The 12,378-nt window shown below is 45.3% G+C and overlaps 1 protein-coding gene across 3 annotated transcripts in view; it reads left to right on the plus strand.

Moving 5' to 3' along the window:
* WASF2 (WASP family member 2) overlaps positions 1-12,378 on the plus strand; it is a 400,400-nt gene that overhangs the window by 238,205 nt on the left and 149,817 nt on the right. For all 3 annotated transcript variants that reach the window (XM_078681932.1, XM_078681934.1, XM_078681935.1), the window contains one exon: positions 5,736-5,912. In XM_078681932.1, coding sequence (XP_078538058.1) covers positions 5,783-5,912 — 130 coding nt within the window. In that variant the 5' untranslated portion in view covers positions 5,736-5,782. The remainder of the gene's footprint in view (positions 1-5,735; positions 5,913-12,378) is intronic.

Raw genomic sequence — 12,378 nt, forward strand, 5'->3', positions numbered from 1 at the left:
TTAAGTGGCAAGTGTAAGCCCTTAACCAGTCTTCCGAAAGACGCTGCTTTAAGCGTGAATTGATGCAGCTTTTGCTTAAGATATAGGCATTGGAGGAAGGGAAGGTGGATAAGTATGTGACAACCTGGAAATCAACACTAGCGTTCATCCACAACTTCTCCATTTCAGGGCTATTTTATCTTTGTGTTGTACTTACAGTTATTTGTTTGCTATCCTTTTAAGGTCACTCTCTATTTTGTTCTATTCATTTTGTGTTGGCTTCTTTTTTACTTCAGTTAATATTTCGGTTTTTATTAATTATGCATGGTTTGTTTACTGTACCTAGAAACTGTGCCTCTAGCTTTTGTTTGCACATTCCAAACACTAAACAAGAACACTGGTTCAAGAGGAAAATGGTTGGGGTGAGCTAGTGATGCATGCTGTGGGTTGTGATGTGAGACCGCGTAGACAGTCGTGCTCTGGTATTTTTAAGATGAACTCCAGAGTGATGAGTATGAATTGAGTTACAATTAGGTTAGGCTTGAACTAAGGGAACACAGTAAAAAAAAAGTGAGATGCGAGATGTTAATACATAAGACTAACTTGGAGACGGTGCTGAAAAGAGAGTAGTTTTGCTGAGGAAGTATACTAAGGCAAGCGAGCCAGAGGAGTTCCTGGAGAAAGGAGAGGCACTAGTTCTACGATGATGAACTGAGCATGTGACATGGGTGCTAGTGGGGCATGCATGTGGAATGTGGTAGTGTGTGGTGTGGGAATGTGGCTGGACTTTGCTAGGGGATGTGGGGGGATAAAGTGGAGGGTTCTGGTTTTACCATACTAGATGAGTTTGGTGGCTTTGCGCTAGAAGTGTTTAGATGGAGCAAGCTAGGCAATTGAGGTGAATGTGAGCTGACAAAATGTAGTGGGGGCGAGGTAAGAGCGCAGTAGGCAAGCTACAGTGGTGTCACGCGGTAAGATAAAAGAATGTGGTGGAGGACGGCTGGACAAATATGGTGAGCATTGTTTTGAGAAAACTAGAGAGTGGTGGAGTGAGCTACGAGAGTGTAGTGAGGGCACATTTGGGGATATGGAGTTGTGGCTTGAACTAGGGGAGTGTGATGGGTGACCCAGGAGAGTGTAGTAGGTCAGATTAGGGGTTTGTTGATGGGACACAAGGGAAGTATAGTGGGGCGAGGTAGGTGGTGGTGGAGAGCTTAGAGGGACTAGCATGCAAGCTATTGGAGTGTCATGGAGAGAGGTAGGGGAAAGTGCTACAATGAGATGGAGGAGTCTGGTGATGGTGAGCTAGGGGACTGTTTTGAAGGAAGCCAGGGTAGTTTAGTGCAGTTAAAGAATGTGGTCAAACACGTTGGAGATTGTGTTGGGGGTGAAGCATGTTGGAGGAATGCGGCGAGGGCATGTTGGGGGAATGCGGCGGTGGCATGTTGGGGGAATATGTTGGGAGAATGTGTGTGTTAGGGTATTGTGGATGAGTGAGGTCTCTTGGTATGTTAAGGCATACTAAGGGAATGTGGTCATTATCATTGAACTAAGGGAGTAGGATGTTGATTAGCTGAAAGTCATGATGAAAAGCTCAGGCAAATGTGCTAGTGATGAACTAAGGCAGTGATGGTGGCGAGCTACCAAGAATGTGGTGTGGTCAAGATTTGAAGAGTGGTAACGGGAGGGAACGCAAATGGGGTGAACTAAGGTAGTGATACGGAGCAATCCTGGACAGTGGTGAAGGGGAGCTGGCAGAATGTTCAATTGTGTTTGAAGTAGGATATTGTGATGGTGGTATCTGATAGAGACTTTTAGCTTCAGATTTCGTACCAGAGAGTTATCCCCATGCCCTCAGACTGCATCCATCAAATTTTCATGAGCAGTACCCCTTGCGCTCCAGTAGGTGGCTTCAATTGGCTCCTCTTGGCATCGTTGGCGGCATCTGTGCCAGACGTGACGAGCATGGTGCATATATAGCTGCCACCCGAAACGCACTGATGTCAATTCCTGTCTTTCTGCACTAGTCAGCACAGATCTGGAGAGAGCTACGCGTAGACATTTTTTGACAAAGCTTTTTTTTTTTACTTATGTCGAAGTGTTTTTAAGAACCTTCTTTCCTGGTGTGGCATTAATGTCATCCCAAATGGCCTGCTTCAAGCCCGGCGGGGCCTGTCACCGATTGATGTCGGTGATGTACCCGCATCGTGTATGTCTCTGCTGCCACAAGTTCGACCACGATCTGAAGGCCTGCTCCGATTTGCTGCACCATGAACCTAAAAGCCTTGAGGGAATGATCCCTCAAGCTTCTTGCGGCTCGACGTGCGACACCAGTACAATCTCAAACCCGAGAGGAAGGTCCCAGAAGCAAGGCCGAAATCGAAATTGCATTCTAAGTCGTCGGGCCACTTGGGTTAGAAGAAGAGCAAGAAGTCAAAAAGGTCTTCAACTTCTCCTCGTTCGTCGGCCAATGAGATGAGGGAGCGCCTGCATTCGAGGCCTGGCTCTGCAGTTAAGCCAGCGCCTGGGTCAGGTCAGTGCTTCTCTGAGTTTCCGGGATCCAGGGCGACCACCGCTCAGCTTCAAGAGTTTTTCTGATACCTGACTCCAACACAGAGATTGATAGCTGTTGCACTCTTCCGGATCAGGCTGGTAACATGTCTTCCAGGCCAGCAGGCCAGAGCCTGAGCCATATTCTTAAGGGCTAGGCTTTGGGTAGGATTAGGGAGGATATCCACTGGCATACGTGGGCTCTACAGTCGGACCTGAAGTTCCAGTGGGTGCAGCATCAGGGAAGTCTCTCCGACATGGTCCAGATCTCAGAGGGAACTGCTCAAGTTCTGCAGTAGTGGTTTATGAACCCCGATTGGGTGTGCGGCAGACCTCTCTCCCTTCCCCAACCAGATCTGACTGTAGTGACAGATGGGTCATTCCTGGAAGAGGTGGAGATCACAGGCCTCTGGCCCCTGGCGGAATCCGGACTCCACAGCAACTTTCAGGAGCTCCGGGCGATCTAGCTGCCATTAAAAACCTTTCTACCCTCCATCAAGGGAAGACTAGTCCAGGTGTTCATGAACAATACCGCTGCCATGTGGTACTTCAATAAACATGGCTGGGTGGGTCCTGGACCCTTTGCCAAGAGGCCCTGCGTCTCTGGACATGGGTGGAACAGCAGGGCATTTCTCTGGTGTTGCAACGCCTGGCGGGTTCTCTGAATGCCTGGGCAGACACACTTAGCCGAAGATGCCTAGCAGATCATGAATGGCATCTCCATCCAGAGGTGGTGCATGGTTTCTTTCAGCAGTGGGGAGAGCCTTGGTTTTATTTGTTCACCACTGCTGAAAACGCGAAATGTCAGCAGTTCTGCGTGTAGGAGTTTTCAAGGTGGCTCTTGTTCGGAGATGCTTTTTGTCTCGAGTGGAGCTCAGGCCTCCAGTATTCCTTTTCGCCCATATCACTCATGCCCAAAGTTTTCAAGATGGTCTGGAACTACCGGGCCAATGTCATCCTTGTGGCTCTGGACTGGGCTCAGAGAGTTTGCTATCCCGAGCAGTTGAGCATGGCCATCAGTCATCCGATCAGGCTTTCCCTTCAGGAGGATATTCTGTCGCAGCAGCAGGGGAGTATTCTCCCCCCAAATCCGTCAACACTCTGCTCTCTTTCGTGGAGTTTGAGTGGTGACAGTTGACAGCCTCTGACCTTCCGTCTGAAGTCTGCAATGTTATTCTGGCAGTCAGGCGTCCCTCCACTGAAACGGTCTATGCCTATTGTTGCGGCAAGTTTGTGGCATGGTGTGCAGTAAAGCAGGTTTACCCCCTTTCTGCTCCACTTTATCAGGTTCTTCTCTTTATTCTTTCCCTTGTCCTCCAGAGCTCTACTCTGGGCACCTTAAAGGGTTATCTTTCTGCTATCGCAGCCTTTCTGTGGTTGCCTGACCAGTCATCCATCTACAAATCCCATATCGTACATGGGTTCTTGAAGTTTTGCTACATATGTTTCCATCTTCTCCCTTGAACATGCCTAAGTTGGACCTTAATCTCACCCTCACATTCCTGATTTGCACTCCCTTTGAGCCCTTGCACAACTGTACTCTTGGGCTACTTCCCATCAGCCTTCCTAGTGGTGATAACATCTGCCCAGAGGGCCGAGCTTCAAGCTTTATCATCCAAGCCTCCATTCTGAACATCTACCCAGACGAGTTGGTTCTACGGACTAGAGCTTCCTGTCTACTGAAAGTCATCACTCCCTTTCATGTAGGGCAGTTCATCACGCCTACTTTTTACGCTCCTCCACATCCTTCTAAGGAAGAGGAGTGACTTCACGTCTGGATCCAAAAAAAACATTGTTGTTCTACTCTTGACTGCATGAAGGAGTTCTGAGTGGACGACCAACTCTTTGTGGGGTATGTCTGTGTAAAGAAGGGAAAGGCTGTGCAGAAGTGGACTATTTCCCAATGGATCGGGTTCTGCATTAAAATCTGCCACGCACTGGACAAGAAGCAACCCCCTGAGGGTTTGACTGCCTATTCCACCAGAGTCAAGGCTGCAAACACTCTTACCATCCAGAGTCCCACTCCTAAACATCTGCCAGGCAGCAATGTGGGCTTCCTTGCACACATTCACAAAACACTGCTGCCTGGACAGTCCGGTCTGTCGAGATTGGCACTTTGCTTGTTTGGTCCTGCAGAACTAGAAGACCCACCTCCGGGGAGGTATTACTAGAGTATCTATTCTAAGGTAAGGCATCTGCGACTAGAAGTCTCTATCAAATGGACAAGCTACTTACGTTCGGTAACACCTTATCTGGTAGAGACTCTTGTCTAGCCGCAAATGCCTTACCGGCCCACTCATCCTTCCTGCTCTGCAAACGGATTCCTAGGGACAGGGCTTTCACCGTTCCGGGCCCTAATTTCCCACACCAATGGTCAGTGTTCTTCTTGGCTCCGTTCTCCTGGTGTGGAAAGTTGCAAAAAGCAACTGATGGCAGTATGCTGGGGGAGCCTATATAGGGACAGTGCACGTCACTCCCTGTGCAGACGCCACCTACTGGCACGCAGAGGTACTGGTCATGAACATTTTTGGGATCCAAACTGGTTCCGTGGGATAATTCTAAGCTAAAGAATCTGCAGCTAGATAGTCTGTACCAGATATGGAGATTCCAAAGGTAAGTACTTGTCCATTATTTTGTGTGCATGTATTGACTAGCTTAAGGGTTGTGGAGCTGGCCTGCTGTGGCAATTTTGGTGGCGAGCTGGAACTGTGTGCTGTGGCTCGCTAGAGAGTTGTGGTGCTGGTGGCATGCTTGGAGGTGAACAGGACGAATAATCTTCAGGAGGCTGCTGGTAAGGAGATGCAAATGTGTGCTGGGGAAGTGTCTTGGTGACAGGCGATATGAGTGTAATCCAAGCAAGTGTGCTTTCGGCAAGCTCGAGTAGTGTGCTAATAGTGCGCATGCTGTGAGTGACCTAGAACAATGCTCAGGGTGAACTGAGAAAGTATGCTGTGGTTGAGCTAATTGAGTACTGTGGGTGAAGCAGATAAAGGTGTTGATCGGAGGAGTATGCTGTGGGTGTGCTAGGTGATTGAGCTATTGGTAAACGAAACAAGTGTGTTGATGGAGAGTTTAGAGAATGCTTCTTTCTTTCTGCTCATGCAATGCACCCTTATCACTCATTTATTTTTGTTCAGTGTATTGTTTCCAGAATTATGTTCTTTGCAGTTAGCCCATTCTCAATTCTCATATTTTTTTGCCATCAGGTTTCTTGATTATTTTGGACGGGGAGCTTGTCCGCAGCTGAAGCAATATGCCGCTCGTGACTAGGAACATCGAGCCAAGGCACCTGTGCCGTCAGGCCCTGCCCAGCGTGCAGAGCGAGCTGGAGTGCATGACCAACATCACACTGTCTAATGTCATCCGACAGCTGGGCAGTCTGAGTGAGTTCTGCTTTGGGGGGTTACTTGAGCGACTCTGCCTGAGTGATTATGGGTGAAGGGGTACTGGACTATTCTGCAAGAGAAACATTATGAGGGGGGATTCTGTTAGAGTGAGTGACATTAAGGGCTCTGCTGGAGTGCATAACTGACCGAGGAAGGGGAACTGCTTGGCAGAATTATGATTTTTTTGCTGCCTCTCACCTTGGCTGGTATTTTTATTCTTTCCGTTGCTGCAATAGTCTTGAAGCTAAGCCATGAAAAATATCCACCAAATATATTTCCTATGTTTCTTGAGTAAGAAAAAATTACATTTTTCAGCTTTGCTACTCTACAGATTTTCGACACTAAACTCCCTTCCTATGCAGTCCTTAGCACATACTCTTGCAGTGGGGCACTCCCCATGTGCACCGATCAACTCTGTCATGTCTCGCTCCAGGCACACATCTTTACTCGTCTCACTCACTACACTTACACTTACACTCCCACCAGACACATTTCTTTACCCATACCTTTATCCTCAGAATCCCCCCTTCTCCACACACAAATTTCCACTTCTACAATTTCTCAGTAGTGGGAGACTGTTCATACTTAAAACTACCCTTTCTGCTTCTACCACTAGCTCTTAAATGGTGGCCTATTTCCAGATCCACCTGTCCACCTACTCCATTTTCTCATATGTATTGGAGACTCCACACATTTCCAATCCTTCACCTCTCTCTCTCTCTCTCTCTCTTTAGACAGTCTTCAAGCTTGCCTCATTTATTTATTTTTAAATACTATCTTCCCTCTCCTGCCGCTCTTCCCTTAGTGGTAGCAGTGGATTGGTGTGTTTGTGAAATTGTGAGCACTCTTTTCTCAAATGTGGAACAACCAAAGAACACCTTGCCACTTCTACCACTTACTTACTCACTATAGAATGCCTTCAAATCTTCACTACAGCCATGTCTTTTCATTTTGTACTGACATCCATTGTAAGTCGTGGGGTTATCATCTCCAGTCTATCAAGGAAAGGTCTGGTGCTGAAGAAAGCTCTGTTCTAAGTTGAGATGGTTTTGCATCTTGACAGGAGAATTTTCTTTCATACCTGGTGTGGTCAACGCACCAAGAAACATCAAGCCTTCCTGGCGTAGATTAGGCATATGAAGCTGAACCCGTAAATTATATTGATAGGATTTGTGACACATCCCTTCTTTTGAAGGCTGAATCAGTCTCTATCCCATGCCTATGAACTGGTATTACTTGGAACAATTGATTCCCAAAACCATACCCTCCTCCGTCCTACCTCCAGTCCGTATAACGTTTTCAAAATTAAATCAGGTGTAGAACCTAGTTCATTTTGGGTTAATGTGAAGAGCACAAGGAGGAGGTTAAAGAGAACGAGAAACACAAATTGGTGCCAAATTTACTTTGAGAAAATTCTTGTTTGGAGATCAATATATTACTGATTGCAGTCTTCTCGGGTACTAGATTTTTCTTCTACGTTTGGTGTCGCCTCTTTTGGGCTTGTTCATATTTCGTATTCATGAGAGGTCTTAATCCCACCTGACTAGTTGGCTGCTGCTCCGATGTTGCAGGGTGAAATTCAAAGCCCTAGTTTTTTACAGGATAGCTTCTTTTTATCGTTATTTTTAAACCATATTCTCCAAATACATCTTCAATTAGGATCCACTATTTTTTCATACAAATATGCAGATGCCACAAAGTATTTGTTAATAATTTTTTAATGCAAGTTATTCTCTTTCTTTTACTTCAGTGCCTCCTGCTGATTTAAAAAAACAGCTCTTGCATCCATAGTGGATTTCCTACATAAAAGAAATATATACTCTCAAGCTGAACCTTAAACAAATTAGCATGAAACCTAGAGTTTAGTCGTGCTACAGATTGCAGACATTGGCCACAAAGGAGAGACTCCTACCCAGCAATACTGTCTCTTTTGACAGAGTATAGAACCAAAAGCCTTTTCTTCATCTCGGTCTCCCCAGGATTTCCCCCAGACCATGCAAATCCCTTCTAAGGTACCATTTGTCTTCGATCAAACAGCTTTTCTGTGATTAAAGCAAACCTTGCTCAGAACCTCTCATATCTCATCCCTGATCCTTTAAGCACAAAGCACCCAAATGTGAACCTTTGATCATTAACATCAGTTTACATTTACAAGGCAGGTACAATCTGCTGCTTTTAATTGCTGCTGAGGAAAAAAAAGATCCTTCATCTATTTTGGGTTGGATACCGTTTGCGTGCAAGAAGTGCACTCGCTCTTACACAAAGACTCTGCTTCTGTAATGGCATGTGCCTTCTACAGAATAGGTCTAATCTCAATAATTTTACACCACGTCTTCCTCCTGAAGTTGTGTGGGGAAGCGGCTGCCTCACAAACGTTGACTGACTTAGCTGCTTGATATGTTTGAATAGGCATGCTTGATTATTCACATTTTATTTAAACCGTGATGTGCTATGTAAGGTCATGTACTAACAATTTCCCGACTGTCTTATGGTAATGGCGAAATGTAGTCTCAACTGGGAAATCATAGAACATAATTTCTTCAGCTCCTCAAAAGCATGGTGAATGCAATCTTTCCTGGGTTTTCAGAGCTTTTACGGCTGTGCAGCTGTCTGAATAGAAATAATGTGCCTCAAACCAAAGCAGAAAACTTGCTCTTAACCAAAATCTGCAGCAATATAGCACAATTTAGGTACTCTTGTGGTTACTGGACTTGTACAGTGCTCATTTACTTTCAGTACTAATAGTACCCACGCACTTAATCACTGGAAAGAGAGAGAGAGCATGCATAAACAATTGGTGGTACTATAAATCACAACTTATAAAGTTTGGAAGTAAAAGTACACTTCACATGAAAAATGTATCTACAGATTATACCCATTTTACCGTTTGTCTTATGATTAAGGTCTTATCTTTACGTTTCCTAAGAGCGTCTCTTTTCATATTCCTAAGATTTTCACCAATAGTTTTCCATTACATACTATCAACTTCTTTCTGAACACATTTGTAAAGTATATCCGTCTAATCCTCATTTAAACTCTTTGGTAAATCTTAATTTTAGCCCACTGTTTCGTGCCTATACCCCTTCTGCTCCTTTGCTGAGGGAACTGCAGTGGCTCCCAGTGAAGACGCTTGCCTATTTTAAAATCTGTTGCCTCAAGTATAACGCCTTGAGAGGCAAAGGTCCATGCTATCTCCCAAAAAAAAACTTACTACCTATGTACCCGGCCGAAATCTTAGATCAAGGATTCAAGCCCTTCAGTGAGTGCCCAGAATCCGTCAAACCCGCACTGGGGGTAAGGCCTTCTCCTATTTTGCCCCAGGGTATTGGAACAAATTACCCATAGCTCTCTAAGAGACTCCCATATATAGCAAAATCATGAAACAACTAAAGGCCTATCTACACTAATCTCTTCTGGCTTGCTCCTCCAGTCAAGATCCGCTACAGCGCTGAGATGTCCCAGGGTGATACGTGTGCAACAGTGAATAATATTAACATAACATGTAATCCCTAATTAGGTCGTACGCTATCTTTTCAAAATGTTGCTTACCTTCATCCTCTAAAGACTGAGTTTTCGCATCAATTAAAATTCTGAATAAGGGTTTGTACCCCATGACTATAAACTCAACTGTTCTTCTAGCTAACTAAGAGGAAATCTAAAGCCTTCTTTTAAAACTTTCTTTATTTTTGTCTGACAGTGCAAGAAACCTTCACTATGAAGAACTTGCCCTTGGTGTGGCTGTTATGTGCATATGGAAATTGGGTTTTGGAGCTGTTCCTGGGAACTGGCCTACAAGCCTGCAAACTCCATCATCCCAATGGCACTCCCTATATGGCTTCAGCAGTTTCTAGTTCCATGTTCCAGCTAGAGAATAGCATTGTCCGCCCTTGAGAGTAATTTTATATATATTTATCTTTCAGCCTACACTCTGTACCAAAGGTGTTTATGAGGGTGGTCCTCTAAGTTGTGTTGGCTCATTTTCAGATTTAAGAGTTTGCTTGCTTCCTTAATTAAAGGACAGAGTGGCGCAAATCTGTGTTTGTGAAACCTTCACCTTGTATGCAACACTTGCTATCTGGGACACCTGGCTTGGGCAATCACAAAATACTCCCACCTTGTTTGCACCAAGACACTTTAGTTCAAAGTAACAGTATGTCATATAAGCTTTCCCTTTGTTGAAGGACTGAGGCATCAAACCTTCTAAATGGCTTTCTATTCTAAGTTCCGGTGCCTAAAATCAGATTAATCGCTACACATATGTGGAGTGCTAGTTGTTGACAGCTCAGAATGAAGAGCTTTATATCAACTGCTCACAGATAAAGGTCAACTTCTTTGGGTTCCAGTTATTTATTCTTCTTCTCCACTGGTCTTCAAGACCTTAGGACAGCATTGCTAAAAAACTACATCAAAAGAAGAAAGGAGGGATGTCGAAACTCTCTTTGACTTCTTGAAACTCAATGTCTCAAAGATATATCTGACTGCAGATTCCTCACCTTTTTGAGTTCTCCAGGTGCCAGGCCGGATCCTGAAACTTTTCCTACAAAAGCTTCTGTATGGTGGAGAAGTGGTATTGAATTTTTATGTGGGTCTGTTCCATCTCCAGAAGTGATGGCACAGAGCTGCATATGGCTGCCACCTCTGTGCCCTAACATTAGGTCCTCTTTTTTGCACACCCTTTGATGTGGATCCAGAGTGCGCTCTTAACTTTTTTGGTACTTTTACCAATGTTTGACAGTTTGGAGGGATGCCTTCTCTAGATGTATAAGGCTTAAACCATGCCACGCTTGTAGGAAACCGATGTAGATCACAGATCCTCACTATGCCTACCTTTTGGTGCTACGGCTCCAAACACAACTCAAAGCACTGCAACAAATGGTCTCTGATGCATCTGAAGGCTATTAGGGGCCACAAAAGCAAGCTCTACGTTGCTGAGCATATATGGACCTGCCTCTTTTCAGGTCTATGGTCCATTCCTCTTATCAGTGCTTAAAGAGTTCAAAATGAAGTTGAAAGACTCAAGTGTAAGATCAAACAAGACTCTGTTTTCTACCCCGCTTCGCCCACCTTTCCTGTTACAGGGAGAAGTCATGCATTCATAACTCAAAGGTTTTACTCTGGCAGCGCCATCGGGCTGAGACCTGATCCTAAGATTGAAGCCCATGTACCCTTCATTTCCCAGGCCATCATCGACTCCACAGCTGACACAGTCCTTTATGGCGGCAATGCTGTAGTGAGTCCAGATGGTTGCAGGTCCATTCATTCTGGTGCTTCCTTAGGTCCCGCAGACCTGCTGGAGTCGCCAGTTAGACTTCTGCTGGTGAGTCATTCCCCAGCGCTAACTAACTAAACCTGTTCTGCTTTGGACTGACCTTTGGCTGATGCCAGGCTGTGTTGACACCTTTGCCACGGGCCTTGCCACTGGCGCCACACTCTGCTCCAGACGTATAATTTCTGGGCTCTGTCTGTATTCCGATGTCTAATCCAGAACCAACTTGAGCCAGATCTCAACCTAAGTTGCGCTATAAGATAACAAAAGTAAAACTTGTAACTTTGGATGATTCCACAAGAGCTCACTTGTCTTGACACCAGTACTGTTGAAGTTTTTAAAGACCTTTTTAGTTTTGCTCTGACGAATTTCAAGGGATCTATCAGGTTGCCCATGACAATGAGATGAGGTAGACAGTTTGTCACCCTCACTACACTGATGCTACCCTCTACCTTGGCCTCCAAAATGCTTGTGGTTTGGACTCCTTGCTTGAAACTGAACTGGATTCACCATTGGGTCTCCCTTCTGTGGAGAGTACATCCTCTGCTAGTGGTAGTTAGCAATGCAGCAGAGATCTTCGATTTACAGTTGACAATGCTTGAAACCAAGGTGAAGTTATTGACCGAAATGTTACAGCCGGTGTCATCAGCTACTGGCCCATTACTATCATTTACAAGGCCCTGCTTGCAAACCATGCTTAGCACCACTTGCAAGCTGCCCTGTTGCTGTGCACCACAGGCCTACTCCTGTAGACCCATCTTTCCTAATGCACCATTTGACTATGGAGAGTCGTGGTGTTCAGGCTTTCGGCAGGCAAGGTAGACTGTAATGCTTTCCTCCTTGGCGCCTTCTAATAGAGAACATAAGAAGATTGATGCTCCAGCTGAATAAGTCACTCTTTTATCTACTTTATTTCTAATTTAATACTACTTGCCTCTTTGCCGATGCTCTCCCTCGCACTCTCCCTTTGGTACAAGGCTCAAGAGATCTTGCCCATTCTTTGACATTTTTTCAGGACTTCATATGTGCAAACAGTACATGACGCCCAGGATGTGGCAAAATACAGCCTTGGGGCCAGCCTAGACACTACTCAGTTGGCTATGCCATTGGCACTAGTGTCACTGTTGGATGACGTGCTTGGAGGCACTCTCCCAGGCTTTTTGGGATTCCCTGGTGTAATTGATGGGTTTGCACTTT

The sequence above is a fragment of the Lissotriton helveticus genome, chromosome 3_1 (genome assembly GCF_964261635.1).
Source record: "Lissotriton helveticus chromosome 3_1, aLisHel1.1, whole genome shotgun sequence".
Lineage (NCBI taxonomy): Eukaryota > Metazoa > Chordata > Amphibia > Caudata > Salamandridae > Lissotriton > Lissotriton helveticus.